This window comes from Dermacentor variabilis, chromosome 7, assembly GCF_050947875.1.
Source record: "Dermacentor variabilis isolate Ectoservices chromosome 7, ASM5094787v1, whole genome shotgun sequence".
In the NCBI taxonomy this organism is placed as follows: domain Eukaryota; kingdom Metazoa; phylum Arthropoda; class Arachnida; order Ixodida; family Ixodidae; genus Dermacentor; species Dermacentor variabilis.
In genome coordinates, this window is record NC_134574.1 from 115210208 (window position 1) to 115226027 (window position 15820).

At 45.9% G+C, this 15820-nt stretch overlaps 1 protein-coding gene across 1 annotated transcript in view; it reads right to left on the bottom strand.

Moving 5' to 3' along the window:
- Window positions 1-1275: 1275 nt before the first annotated feature.
- The window catches only part of Rab1 (RAS oncogene family member Rab1), a 41400-nt gene continuing 26855 nt past the window's right edge, over window positions 1276-15820 (bottom strand). Inside the window, exons 5-7 of the mRNA XM_075699072.1 lie at window positions 15157-15252; window positions 6517-6648; window positions 1276-3868 (exon numbers count right to left, since the gene is read on the bottom strand). Coding sequence (XP_075555187.1) covers window positions 3668-3868; window positions 6517-6648; window positions 15157-15252 — 429 coding nt within the window. The 3' untranslated portion in view covers window positions 1276-3667. The remainder of the gene's footprint in view (window positions 3869-6516; window positions 6649-15156; window positions 15253-15820) is intronic.

Sequence of the window (15820 nt, forward strand, 5' to 3'; positions counted from 1 at the left end):
GAAACTTGCATTTGGAACACGCAGCGAGAATGCCACGTCCATGCGATGTTGTGCGATGCGCGAACGGTCCGCGGAACTTGGCCAAGGGCAGTTGCAGCGGCGAATCCGTCACTTATCACCGTGTACCAACGAGTGAACCTCTCCGTTCGAAGTGGTTAAGTGCCGTACCTCTGCCACAGCGCGTTGGCAAAGAGCCGAAAAATCGCACAGTGTGCTCACTGCACTTGAGGATTAAGAGTTCAACGCCGACTTACTGAAGTCGTGTGGAGTGCCTTTCAAAGCAATGCTTTCCCGTAGCGCTGTTCCGTCGGTCTTGCCTGCATTCTCCGAGCGCAAGAACAACTGCAGGTCGAAGACGGGCGGTGAGCGCGGCATTTGGTTTTCATGAAGGAAAAGCTACAAATGTGCGAATATGTACAGCCACGACAGTTGCCGTCGTAGCAGTACGCAACGACGCCGGCAGCGCGAGTCCTCAACAGCAGGTCACGTTCATCAGTGCTTAAATCGCCGCAGTCGAGCCAAGCATCGAGAGTCACTGTCGTTGTCAGGGTCGTCCATTGCAACGAACATCAAAGTTGGCGTCATAAGATAAAGAACCAGCTTATCGTTGCGCGCTTTCCCTTCCGCTAGCCACCATAGTCTCGCTTTCGCGCTGCTGTCGGCCATTTCTGGCCGCGCATTTGCGCAGAAAAGCCGTAGCGCCGTCGGAGGGCGGTCTTACACACCGACGGCGCCACTCCTCGATCCGAGGGCGGGCGAATTGAACTGCGCTAGAGGTACGTGCACGCTTCATAACGCATTTTCTCTGAAATTTTCTTCGGACGAAACAAGTGTTTCGAGATTTTTGGGATGGCATTTCAACATTCCACGGCGACTTAATACTAACTTTTAGTGTCCCTTTAAGCACAGGTTCTCAACCTTCGTTACTTTCTTTAAGCACAAGTTCTCAACCTTGGTTACCTTTACGTACAGGTTTTGAACCTTGGCCAAGTACTTTCATGGGAGTTTGCTCGACTGGCGAGGCATGCTCCATCTGGACACTGCACTTGCAGGACAACACTAAAAATGAGAACACAAGGAATCCACCACCTTGAACATTGACTTTTTACTAAAAATTCAACGCAAGTCTAACCAAAAATACATCCACAGTGAAGCTCACCACAAATTAGAGTTGAACTGGTTTTCAGTACGACTACAGTCCATGTGACGACTTTCCGCAGTGCCACTGCTTGTCACATTCAGTGCAACACAAAGGCTACAAGAAGACAAGAAAACGCCCAACAAAGAGATTTCTTTTAATACGCTTCAAATATACACTAAATCATACACCTCTCACGTTCGACTGGCCGAGCACAAAAGCGTCCGGAGGAACAGGAAGAAAAAAAACGATCCTCGCTCACACAGTGACAACGAGGGAAGCTCGCAGGCAAGTCTCGCAACCCCATCAACCCCACAGTTGCAATGACAAAAAAATTTTGAAAGAATAAAAATAATGCTGATGGCAAAGTGCCACAACTGTAGAAACAAAAACCCTTTTCTTCCTTCGGCTAATGTGGTAACACCATGCAACGCATGCATACAAAGAAAAAAAACGTGCCACTTCTAGCAACATACACTCGGCACCTCACTAACTTCCTTGCCGCTTCTGAATTTGGCAGGACGGTTAAATCCCTTATGAGAACAAAGGTTGCAGCAGGGCTCCAGTCCTGGACTGGTCACTGAAGAACTTTGCAATCGAAGAAGACAAAACAAATCAAGAAGTAAAACAAACTGCATTAAAAACCAGCACAAGCTCTGGGAGAAGGAACAGAGCTCACAACAGACAGCCTACGCCTTTCTTATGTACATGTGGAGGTGGTCATTGCCATATACAGCATATAATTATATATATATATATAAATGTAAAGCAGTAATACAGGCATTCCAACAGAAAAAAAAAAAGGAATTGCTAATAGAAGACAGCCCTTCACGACTCGAACCAGCGTGACCAGCGCATGCCGGCAGAAAAAAGCCCCAGCCTCGGTCAAACCAGGCAGTGGCGCAAGCCAAAGTAAACAGTGCACTTTGTTATTGTCGCCTGCCGTTAGTCTCGATTCCGCTGCTTCTGCTGCGGGGTTAAACAGCACGCGCACCGTGTACTCGCGGCAATGTCGCCCCACATTCTCACAGATTCAGGTTCAACACGGTCGCAGCAAAGTTCCCAGCCTCCGACTCTGCACGTTGACGAAGTCCCTGCTCGTCATGTTTGTGTACGCGTGGAATGCTACGGCAGATTAAAAGATAGAGCAAGACTCTGGACGTGGCACGCCCAAAGAATTATCGTCATAGGACAAGGAGTGGCTTTGGGTTGATGCCAGTCCATTCGCAGCCCGTAATTTGACTAACCCAAGGTTTGAAAACCCAGGCCCAGTTCCCCAACGCTGTTCCCCAATGTGTGCACTTATTCCCCCTTGTAGCCCCCCTCCAACCAAGGTCCACACCAACACCTCAACTTCGTCGCATAGAAAAAAAATGTGCACGCTAGCATTCCAAACATCTCACGACTCGGTACAAAACATTTGATCTAGCACGCTAACCACTGCTGCACTTCTGCACCAAGTTTCCCTGCACTCTTCAACATGTCAGAATGCAAATTACGTGGCTACAGAATGTTAACTGTACCCTGAGTCCCTCCCCTCTACTGCTTTCCAAGGAAGAGATGGTGATATTACTTGTGCGAGACACAACATGTTAGCTGGAGCACTCTCACAATGCACAAGTTCTTGGTGGACCATGCATGTGAAACACTTTAATGGCTCGAACGACAAACAGTTTAAGGCATACATTCACAATGAGCCTTTTGCCATACTTTGAGCAGCAACTCGAATTGCATGGCGCGGACAGGACCAACAAAACAAGGAATAATCCAAACATCAAGCCGGTCACCAGCCAAGTTCATCACTTTAGACTCTAACAGAATGTAAAAACAACCTTGGCTTGAACTTCAAGCCCACAAGAGTTCAGGAAAGTGTGGGCAACGTGTCAGAGCGAGGTCACAGGCATATGGCAAATGACAAAGCAACATATTAACATACATACACAAGAACAGTTAACTTTATATATTTTGAAAAAAAAGAAAGGTAGCCAATATGAAGAGGGGTAGGAGACTGATCACGGTGTCAAACCTAAATACGGTGAGGACTGCACGGTAAAGCTGTGCATAGGCAGCAGTAGCAACAGCTCTACATGTAGACAGGGTCACACCGTAGATGCATCGAGTGTAAGAGGTTCTTTGTGGAGCAGCCCAAAAACGCAAGCGAACGAGACAGGAGGAACACGGGTTCACTCATGTGCCAACATTCTCCAACAATAAAAAGGAATGGGAGAGGAGGCGCTACACAGAAAGCAACAGGGGAAGGAAAGTGGGCGCGACCAGGAAACACGTGGACCAGTTGTAGCTCCTGCTCTCATCCTCTTCGCACATCCCCGTGGCAGCTGCAAGCCTTCTCGGTGCGTGCCCACTAATGTGTCATGTCTGCGTTGTGTGTACATCCTTGTCTCCCTCGATGGGGGACGAGATGGAAGGAGGGGGAGCAAGAGGCAAGGAGGAGGAGGCTGGGAGGTCTCCCTCTGAAACTGTGGGTATTAGGTGTAGGAGGAAAGGGGGGAAGGGGGCATGTCTTTCGAATTAGCAGCATCCGGAGCTGCGAGGCTGGACGGGCGTTCCCGGGTTGATCTTGCCGTCGCCAGATCGCAGGTTTGCCTCTGTTGTTGGGGGGCCCATGCGGTTCTTGATCTCGGCCGCCATTGTCATGAATGCCTGTTCCACGTTTGTGGCATTCTTGGCACTCGTCTCTAAGAAGGGAATGCCCAGCTGGTCCGCGAACTCCTGCGGCGGTAAAACGCGAGGGGCACGTAAATACCACAGTCAACACAGACGAACACACATGTGAAACCGAAAGGAAACAACCTCCTGCAGCTTGGGTTTTTCGTCTGAAGAAACATTCCATTTGCACGTAATGCACATTTGTGTAGAGTTGCAACATCCTAGTTTAATTCTAAGACATCTGCTTCACATCAAAGTGAAATATGTGTGTGCTTGAAGACATTAGAAAAGAAAAATGGCTAAACATCCTGAAGGGGCGGCGACGCAAGACGACGAAGACAGAAGGCAGGAACACACAGGACTGCACTGAACTCACAACTAACTTTATTTGAAGGCATACACGAACTTATGTACTACTACCCGTAGCCACATGCTTGCCCATCGTGGCTATGGGTTGTAGTACATAAGTTTGTGCATGCCTTTGAATAAAGTTAGTTGCGAGTTCAGAGCTGTCCTGTGTGTTCCTCCCTTATGTCTGTCTTGCACAGCCCCTTCAAGATGCTCAACCAGTACCAACATGCCCAAATGTCGATCTTTCTACAGAAAAATGGCATCTAGAATGAAAGTGAGCGCCCCTCCCCCTTTCCCTTTGGTGGCACGGGGAGGCGCCACTCAGCGTGAAGACACTATCTATCTGGTCTAGCTATCATGGTGAGCAAAAGCGAGTCTAGGACAATAACACACACGAGGCCTTCGCTGCTATGCACTGATCAGCCATGACGCGATGAGAATTGCAGCTTTCGCGCTGCTTCAGTGGAAAATATAAGCAGGATTTACTGATTCATAAATAAAAGCAAGTTGACGTAGTAAGCATTTGTTTGTTTTCTTGAGAATTTTGATAATTCGACATTCAGTTATTTCAGACATTTCTTCTGGTCACGTAAGATCCAAATTAACGAGGTTTTGCTGTACCAGTGGCCCTGCGTGTCACTAGCCTAAAAGTTAAATAACACGCCACAGAAGCTAGTCAGTACTGCCTCCCCAACAAGCAATGCATGCCTAACCACAGCTTTAGACAAATCTGTGTATCTCAATCATTCTGGCTCTCTTCCCACCTAGAGAAATGGATGAACTGTTCCTGCCTTAACACAAGTCAAGCTTGTGTGTTACTCGTAAGCACTGCATGAATGCGAGAGTCCTCTTGATTATATTCAGGCCATAAGGGTGCTGTAGTTGCACTAAAAATTGATGATCAAGATGTTGACCGTTTATTCAAGATCTGTGATTATGAAGATGACTGTTTATTCACAATTTGCAGGCTTTGTTCTGTAGAGGCCCTGTCAACAGGCACTTTGCATGCTCCTAGTCGCAGCAAGAACAATCTGTGCCACAAATATTTATGAAGTGTATTCACAATACAATCACTTAATGGCAGCTGAAGTTTCAGTTGCTGTTAAACACTGGTTCTGTAAGTTGTCGCTACGCATTTAGGTCTACAAAATCGACATGTCTGAACTAATCTGGCTACAAAAGAAAGTCAAGGACGGCATCTATTTTTCTTGAGTGTGTTCTCCCCTAAACTAGGCACAGATGAAGAAAACAAAGTTATTGGTGTCAATCAAAAATCTTAGTTTGAAAAATCTGGCACTTTTACTATCAAATCATGAAAGTGGCAGGTACAGATTAGCCGTCACGTGCTGCAACATTGCAAATAAAGCAACAATGGCTCCAACAAGAGTAAAAGCGAGAAGAACCGTACACAAAATCTCAAAGTATACAGATGGAAAATCAAAACGTTAACAGTCCCATATCAGTGTAGAACAATATTGACAGCTGTGACATGTTACCAGAACCTTTATGCGTTCTGCAGTATACCTACACTAACCCCGAAATATGCGAGCCTTAAGACACCGAAAAAATAAAAAGGTATTAACCCAACCTAAGCACCTATTTCCAAATTCACCCTGCAATGCATAATTTCTAACCAGAGGAAAATACCTAAATGTGCTGCTCACAAAACAACAGCAACTGGGGTGCAAGGACTTGTGTTCAGACAGCCAAAGGAACGGTTGATGGGAAAACAATCACTTTTCATCATTCCCAGGAGTATGTGTGTCATCATGCCAAGTCCATCACCCCATAACCACGGACTATATTCTTCACAATTACTTCCAATGCCCTGAAGGCCTCTTCCAAGAAATAAAAGCAACATTACCTTCGAGAGCTCGGAACAAAAACACTGGCCTCAAGGGTGCGGGAGTTTTCTTTTACTGCACACAAACGAAAAGGCACACACACAAATAACAGACCTAGCGACCAAATGGCCACCGAGCTCCACTACGGTAATTAAGCTGAATATGTTTGGTCTTTTGACTGCGCCAAATGTGGGGCCAGATGTACAGGAAAAATACAATGAGCGAGCTAAAGCAGAAATTCAAGCATTTCTAAGGACCGCAGAAAATGTAACGGTTATTGAGACATGTCATTATCGAAGTCAAAGGTTCTCAAAGAAGAGTGTCAAGGACCACTATGAACCCTGTATTTCACTTTTCTCGCATTCCCGATTTCAGAGATCACTACAAGTTCAGTTCCGCAGCCGTGTAGGAGTATAACAGCATTGCAGTAATAAAGCATATGTTGATGCTTATCAGTTTGCTAATTGGGCTGAGAAGAACTTGTAGAGAAATGACTTGACAAAACGCAGCACTTGCCTTCGCTGTCGTGTAGTCAACCACCTTCTTTGTTGTGAGGTCGCACTTGTTACCAACCAGGAGCTTGTTGACATTCTCACAGGCATAACGGTCAATTTCTTGAAGCCACTGCTTGACATTGTTGAATGACTCCTGCAATCAAAGAGCAAAGGAATCAAATTAAGCATGACAAAGTCAGTGGCAGAGTTTCAAACTCCAACCACCTTTAACAATGACTAAGTATCGCCCTAATAAAGTCTGCTAAATGAGATAAGAACATTGTCAATCCTTGTGAAGAACACACTAATATTAGGGCTGTGCAAATACAATTTTGCAACTGAATACAAATACTCAGCTTCAAATATCAAATGATGCGCACATGCATTTATTAGCAAGTTTGGTGAATTTTTTTATCTCGGAGCATTGCAATTAAATTGACAATACTAAAAAGCTAGACTAGTAAGCTTGAAACTTGGAAGATTTGGCAATTCCCACTAGCTGTCCTCACCAGCCTGTGCCTTATTATACTGCATCAAATGGCCATAAAATCGGAGGCATTTGACCCTGTGCCAGTCTTCACTCATCACACTGTCACAAGCAATACACTCAATTGAGGGAAGCGGTGTGCGAAAACCCCTACCCCTTGCTACTGAAAGGCTGGCTTTCCTGCACAGTTAATAGACATTTAGTGGCTAAGTGTGCTTTAGAGGCGAAATTTCACTAGCAGCACGAAATAGCAAATTTCAGCAGAAAATCTCCCCAATAGTCTTACATTTGATAGAAACAAATGCCAAGAAGCATGTTGGCTACCGCAGTCAGCAATATGCTCGATCTGATTCGAATAATCGTATCCAACCGAATGTTCAAACATTCAAACATGTTCGAACATCTATTTTCCAAATCGAATGCAACTAATAAAAATATATTGTATAATATTCAAACTTTTCGAATATATGCACACTCCTAACTAGTATCCTTGGCTAAACTGTGCTCAATCAGCATGCTGCAGAGAGCCCAAAAATGGAAAAGCACAATTAGCTGTCTTGTATGGCCCAACTATCTTCAGGTAATGGACATACTGCAGGTAGAGGCAACAGCAAATCTGGACTATATTCTGTTCCCACTTGAAACTGGCGGTTATGGCTTTGTACAGATTCATGAAAGACGTAAAAGTTGATCAGTGAAGGTCAAGTCTAAATGTACCATTTGCAGTGGTGGTCCAGCCAGTTTTAGATTTGGAGCAGTAAAAGGTCATTCTGGAGCAGATTAGGAGCAGCCACAACAGCATTTTGAAGCACTTTCGAAGCAGAAAAATGTCTTTTTGGAACACTTGCAGTAGTACAGCAGTAATCCGTAGCCATTTGGCAAAGCTTATTAGGTGTTGTGTCATTAAGTGATGCTGAACAGTGAAGCAAGAGAAAGCCAACAGCAACCAATTAAACTTGTCTTCCCAGAGACGGTAACCACGTAGATGATGCAAACATTTTTATTCATTAGACAAGGGACTTAATTTTGTAAACAATAAAATATTGAAGGTAACGAGAAGAAAGCTGTGCACGTAAAGATCTAAAGGGCTGCCAGTTTTACATGATATGGCAAGAGAACACGAGGCTACTATGTTCCTGCATATTTTAATAATTTATCTCAATGCCTCTTGCACGCTCAAACTAAATACAAGTTAAAGAAGGCACTCAGGCAAATTGACAATTAGTCGCCTTCAGTGGTCAGACAATTAGTTGCCTTCACTACTTCCCTTTATTTTTTTTCCTCCTATGGACTATCTTAAAATGTGAAAAGTGCCATTTACATTTCCTAATGATTTCTGCTGCCTGTCAGGCCCTGCCGCTCAAGCCCTCTGTGGCTTTGGCAGGCCCGATTTGTATGCTGCTTTGTTTGCAACTTTGTGCAATAAAGTGTTATTATTACTGTTATTATAGTAGGCATATTGGTGCCCATACTGTGATAGGAAATGGCAGGTACACCCATGTACAATTAAGGGAAACATACGATGTCCTGTGACAATTGCCCCTTCCAATTTTTTTTAATGCTTCCCCGGAATACTTCGCGTATGCTTCACCACGTAACACTGCGGTATTGAGGGGAAGCTGACTTTCGGGAACTGGTAATATGCAATGAGCCATACTTGGAAGCCATTGGCGAGGATTACAGAGACTGAGTAACAGTGGCGATTTGCTTCAATACAGCACCAAACAGCAAGCTTGGCAGCTAACATCGAAGCAGCTGGGCCTAGCGTTACCGCGATGGTGGCTACGGCTGCCAGCGGATCTGCATGCGAGAGCACCGGTTTGAGGCGGCGAGATACTCAATATGGCCGCAGTGGAGGCTTCGGTTAATGCAGTTTCGGACCTTCAGTCATGGTAAAAAGTTTGGAAAATCAGACGGCAAAGGTTTTTCGCGTCCGAAATTTCAGATGTTCTTATACATTGACTATGGGTAAGTGACGGTGCTGCGAATGCTCTAGAACATTTCCGAACATGTCCGTAAATTGGGCTTACGGAAAATCAGTCGACTGTATTTGAATGTTTACAAATCCATTCGTATAGTGGAGTGATTGCATAACGCTACTGAAAACATTTCACTGCCATGAAAACGTGAAAATACCGCACTTTCGCGCAGTTGGCGCAAATTATACTTGAGTGGGCTGGCGCAGCCAGGAACAGGCAATTCGAATTGTAGCAAAATGGCGCAGGTGGACCACTACTGCATTTGATAACCTCCAGCCAGTACCCACACAATGAAGGTCACAATGTGGCATCCCAGTACAGGTGGCCGCAATGAAATTTACCTACTATGGCATATTGCTACACGCGTGTGGTAAATATAACCTGTAAATAGTTGCTTGTCTTACTGACTCGCCCTTCGCGCAACAATATTAATGCGGCTAGCACGTTTATACAACGGCAATGCTACATACAAATTGCAGTGGAAGGGCTTATATTCCGATAAGTTTGCAACTCTGGCCTGTACTGAAACTGGCAATTCTGGCTAGGCATGCAAACTTTCAGACATCCAAGGAAGAAAAAGACCCATCACAAAAGGTCAAGTCTATGTGTGTCATCATGTTTGGCAACCACCAGAAGAAGCCAGCTTTCTTTCGCAGCAACCAGTGCCCTCACGAAGAATAGGGCCAAACCCTGAATGCACTGCAATGATAAAGCTACACCCCTACTCGTGCAGTGGGATGCCTACACCTCAATTACACCGTGGCATGGTCAAATCCCAATTGTAGTACAGCAACAAGACTATGCAATCACAGTGCCTTATGGTACATTTTAGTAGTTCCTGCCACTCAAACATGCTTTAACAACCTCCTCTAGATACCAGGACAGGGAATGTCTACTGCCCCAAGCAGTAGACATTTAACAGCCAAATGTAAGGTGCACCCCAATCGTGCTCGAAAGCAATCAGCCGAATGCACCATTTAACAAACAAAGCTAAACACCAACTAGCGCGGCAACAAACCTTCTTTAAATTTGCTTCAAGACGTCCTGTTAATATACAGTATAAATATATGTAATATGTTCTCTTGATATATTGAACACATTTTCTTTACTGGTAGGAAGATCCAACAGTAGGCAAATGTTCTGGCTGTTTCGGAGCCTTCATGACCCAGTTGGAAAAAGCCAATAATTTCTACTGAATGGATAAATCATTGAAGGGGCCATGAACGCTACAGAGCCAGCTGCAGGCAGCTAAAGTAAATCCAGCGACGTGGACGCGAAGCAGCTGGCACCAACTTGCGATGCTCTCTATGCGGCACGCTGGCGGGATGCGCTGCGTGGTAATGGCGGCAGATACGAACTCACGCAAACTATTCACCCCGTCTCAGTTAAGGGGAGCTAGACAACGCAAACCTCACGTTTATTTTGCATGGAAAATGCCACCCAAAAGGCAGAATTTTGATCGTTATATCCCATATGCGGTGAATAACATTTATATGTTTTTTTTTTCTCATAACGTTAACGCATAAGTTGATACTCTGAAGTCGACTCATCATTATTAGTGATATCGTTATATGTGCTACTGTTACATGTGGACTGCACTGTATTCCCCGACGATCGCTTTATCACGGCCCGATGCATGGCTAAGCACCATAAACAATTCCACATCAGTGAGACGTGGATTTCCTTGTTTTTGCTGCATTTTGCTCACTGAGGTGCACATTAAGCACCGCCCTAGGTATGCAAAAACTGTCGTAACATGTCAGTAGCAACACTCATGCCGCTTCAAAATCCATCATCAAACAAGATGATGCCCATGATGCGTTTCCGGCACACGCAATCGCTCCAGGCGCTTGGTTGTTTTTGTAAACAAAAATGGCAGTGCCCATGCAAGTGTAATGTGGTGGTATTTTACGCAACTTTAGTGCAAAGCAATGGTACTTGAGCACATTTTGGAGCCTGCTAGACATGAGGGAGCAGGTAATATGCGGGGTTACGTTCCGGCAAATTTTGTTGATGCGGGATAGTACAGGAACATTTCATGGTCGAGAGCTACCGTAGTTACACGATTGTAAGTCGACCCCCCCATATTGCGCGACAGGAAAAAAAAAAAGAGCATACCCGAGGGCGTATTCGATAACGAAAATTTATTAGTAGCTGACATGGTCACTGGACTACTGGTCTTCACTAGTGCTGCCATCGTCATCGTTGCTGCGGTCCCACAGCGCATCGTGGTCCAGCGAAATTTCACATTTGGCAAACGACCGCACCACGACATATTGTGGAACAGCAGCCCGCGCCGAATGCACCCAACCACACGTAGCTGTCTGGGAGGCTCTTTTGACAGGTCCAGTTGGCGTAATTTCACGGTCTTCTGCCGCCAGCCACTCGTTCTACTCACGGTGGAGCAGGGCCTCAAAATTAGGGCGAAGGTCCGGGCTTGTTTCATGACCATGTCGCACTTCACTGGCAGGGACCGATCACGCATTTCAGTGACGTACGCCGCAAGCTTAGCCTACAGCTCTGGAAAGCGTCCAGACTTTGACACGTGGGAAATTTCTCACTTGCCATCACAGGTGAAAATTTCGCTTCGCTGCAGTCGCCACTCTCACATCACCCGTTCAGAAACAACGAAATTGCAGCCCGCTGCGCAGTGATTTGTTTCTTTGGCGTAAAAGATGGCAGCCCTCTTGAACGCTGTTGCGAACGAGTGCCGAACGATTAGTGGGCCTATGCACTCATGACGACTGGGGAAGCGTAGAAGTAGCACGTAGTCGGCAGTCAAGTGGAACGCGTCAAACCAATGCCAATGCCTTTCAACAGACAAAGAGAAACCCACGAGCGGTGACTGCTCTTCATTGAACTACCGATACTCCCCGCAAGCGCCGCCGTTCTGAGGGTGCGGCCACAAATGGGAACAGCGGCGCTTCCATCAACTATAGATACCCCCCCAATGAGTGTTGCATGCACTGTAAAACTCAAAAATGTTGATAAACCCCTCCAAAAAGCGAACAAACACACGAGATAGTGAAAAGATACGGGTAGGGCCATAGAGCAAACATAAAATTGTAACTACGTTGTAGCTCCCGTTGGTCTCGCTTTTTTGGTGGGGCCATGTTTTGGTTTCGATTGTAAGTCGACCCCCCAACTTCAGACTTCCAAATTTAAAAAAAGTGGTTGACTTACAATCGTGTAAATACGGTATGAAACGCATTGAATCCTACGGGCATTCACCAAAGATACAAAAATATTGCGTTGTGGCGAGAATTTCGCTGTCTTGGGGTTTCATTATCGCGAGTTTCAACTGTATAATGAAATCAGTGATGCTCAAATTTTTACTTCAATTAAGTTTGCATGAAGCAAGTTTCGAAACTGCCGACAGCCAAAACAGAAAAGATCAATACACTTGGAGATGACAGCTACTCTGGTGAAGCCTGAAACTACGAAAATGTTGACCAAACGCCCCATAAGTCACATTGCCAACATCCACGTACACTGAAACCTCATTACTACGAACACCACATTAACAAAGTGTTCAGAAATTACCTGCCGACTGCTTATAGTTTTCAATGAACATATTTCAGTACAATGAACTTCAGATAACCGAACTTTTCAGAATGACGATCATTATTACGTTTACACATCACATTAACACTTCAGTACTATGAATGAACATGCCAAAATCCATCGATTCGATTTTAGTGTTTCCTTCATGGCAGCCGAAAAAGGAGGCTAACGGACCGCAAGGCAAAGAGGATGTCACGGCGCATGGGTTCTCGAAAAACCCGAGACAGCGCCGGAGAAAAAAATAATGCAGGCCAGCCAAGGCGACAATGCATCGGGTTCTGTGAGCGCATGCTCCGCTCGGAAAAGTGCCGCCTAGCAACAGAGGCAGAGGTGCATCTCCCTCCTTTCTGCACACACCTTCTGCGAAACCAGCCCTACTAGCTACGCCCCTGGTGAAACGCAACGTCCCTACTCACGGGACACGGTCTTTGCCCTTTCTGGACGGCGTCGATTACATGCGCTTGAGCTCTGATGCAGTTCAGGTGACCACCTCCAACAAGACAGGTGCAGTGTCCACAGCGAGAAATGTGAAAAACAAACAAAAAGCAAGAAACATTGCGCTGCTTCCCTTCGGAGGTGACAGACACGATGCTACCTTTTTGTTCTGGCGGCAGCGTCTGTGTTGCGCGCTGGCAGAATCTATGGAAAATAGCAACAGCATGTGCGGAGAGCCAACAGCGACAATTTCGTGGATAGCTCTTACAGTGGCAACTAGCGAGTTGATAGCTCGATGGGAAGAATGGTTAATTTTGGGGCTTTCATTTACCGATCTTTCAGAATAACGAACAATTTACCGTGGTCCCCTAAAGTTATAGTTATATCGAGATACCTCTGTACCAAGCCTTGAATCTCCCCAAGCCAGTGTTTCCCAGGAACCACCACACAACACTGCAACTGTTACTGCAACATGCCGCCCCAGGTATTAACAAGGCTACACTCAGATTGTGGCACCACATTTGCAGTTCTAAGAAAGAGGGGCCCCCATTAAAACTGGCAATTCTAGCTTTTTGTGCCAACGTTCAGACATCCAAGGAAGAAAGAAGACCATCACAGAAGGTCACATCTAGATTATCATCATGTTGACAACCTCCAGAAGAAGCCAGTTTTCCATAATCATGGCCCAAAGTTTCAGCGAGAGGAGACTCCCAAATGTGTTCCCCATATTTACAATCAGCCACTGGGTTTTGATGTGACAAGCCCCCAAATGCAATCTAGCAAAAGGATGTGCCGACTGTGGTATAGCAAGGAGGCTACTCAACAGTGCGAAAAAGAAATTTCATCGTGAGAATGGGTACGCCTGGCACAAGACTACTCGTGGAGTTTGATGTAATAAACAACGCAACATTTGCCTGTACCAGACTGAGAGCCTAAATTAACCCAATTTACATGAATTTAACACCTTTTTCCAGAGAAGATAGGCTAGAAAATGGCTGGCGCATTACGATCAGATACAAAAACAAAATCACGTTTGCGGCATTGGCAACAGCCGACTGTCAGTCAGCATCACCAGCTGTCATCACAAGATGACAACAGAGCACAATTTCTCTGTAGGCTGACACCAAAGGCACACTTTAATCATGATAGCTGTTCCAAGTTATTTTAAATGCTAAGCTTGCAGCAAAGGAGCCACATGCACTTTTGACATTCCCGAAACGCGCATCATACGATGAAGTGAAGAGGTAGTTAACCGACGCCACCGTTGTTACATTGACTTTCTGTGAAGATTAAATAGTCAAAATTGCATCTTTATACAATTGCTAAAACAGGAGATGTGCTACTTCTTTTTGATGAGGTGTTAAAACTGGTAAATATGGTGTGGTGCCCTCCCTTGGGCGGCACCTAGAACCCGGATTGCGCGAGGCCTCATGAGAAGAAAAAGACTGCACCTAGTCGTGGCACACGAAGCCATGGCTCACGGTTATATTCTGGCGTCGATTCAGGTCACCTGCCTTTCTCCTTCGCTCCCGAGGCATAAGCCTACAAATGGTGACCTAGGATGAACACAATGACTGACCTGCCCAAGCCCTCCACAGAACAGGACTCGCGTCCGCAGGACATCTCGTCGCTGCAGCTTAACATCCCACCCTTCTGGCCCCAGAATCCGCATGTTTGGTTTCACCAGATCGAGGTGCAATCCTGCCTCTACCGCATCACCCCAGAAACGATGCGCTACTACCACGTCGCCTCAGTCCCTCCTCCTCATGTTACCAGCGAGCTCTTGGGACATTCTCTCCACGCACACGGGCACTACACCATATCAGCACCTCAAGACCAAAGTACTGGAGAGACTCATGCTGTCGGAATGCACCCGCCTCCAACAGCTCCTTTAACATGGAGGACCTTCGCGACCGGCGCCCCTCCTAACTGCTGCGCCGGATGCAACAGCTTCGCAGGGAGCACAACGTCCCCACCCACTCAGCGTTGCTTCTAGAGCTTTTCCTCAAATGCCTCTCCCAGCCTATCTGCCTCGTCCACATGGCAGATAAATTGCCATTCTGTCAAGTTTAAATTTTCAAAATTGCACCTTTTTCTAATAGCTAAAACGGGAGACATGCTACTTTTTGGTCAGGTGCATGTTAGGACTAAGTAAATACAGTAATACCGAGAACCTTACAGGCCTATTGCCACGTACCTGATCTGTGACGTCGTAGGCAACAATGATGCCATGTGCCCCCCGGTAGTAGCTGGACGTGATGGTACGGAACCGCTCCTGCCCCGCCGTGTCCCACTAGGAAGGCACAAACACATAGCACAGGTTGAGGTCATACTAAAATCAACGAGCTGCATAGAAAAACCTAAAAACAATTCCGAAAGTTCCATCATTATCCCAGCCGACCAATACTATCTCAAGGAAACACGGGACTATGAGACACCATAGCGAAGGGTTCCGTTTGTGTAGTAGAACTGCAGCCATTTCCTGGTGCAATGTGAGCATCAGGAGCACCCCTTAGCCATTAAGGTACAATACAGTTTTTTGGCTACTGACACAACAAGGCGGCATCTGAAGACAGATTTCTAGGCTCGAAGTGTTGAGAAAACAAGAGTTACTTCAAGCATGTGCAATTCACGAGAGCTTAGGTTGCCAGAAACCACAAACACGGTTCTTTCTGGCAACGGTAACAAGGCAATGTTTTTGCTACCGCTGTTGACTTCCCTAAAGCATTCGATTGTGTCCCCCACCAACATCTAACAAAACTGCACAGCCTACAGCTAGATGGCAAAACATGTGTGTGGATTAAGGGCTTTCTAACCAACAGACTTCAGGCTACACTTCAATTGTGGCACCACAGTTGCCG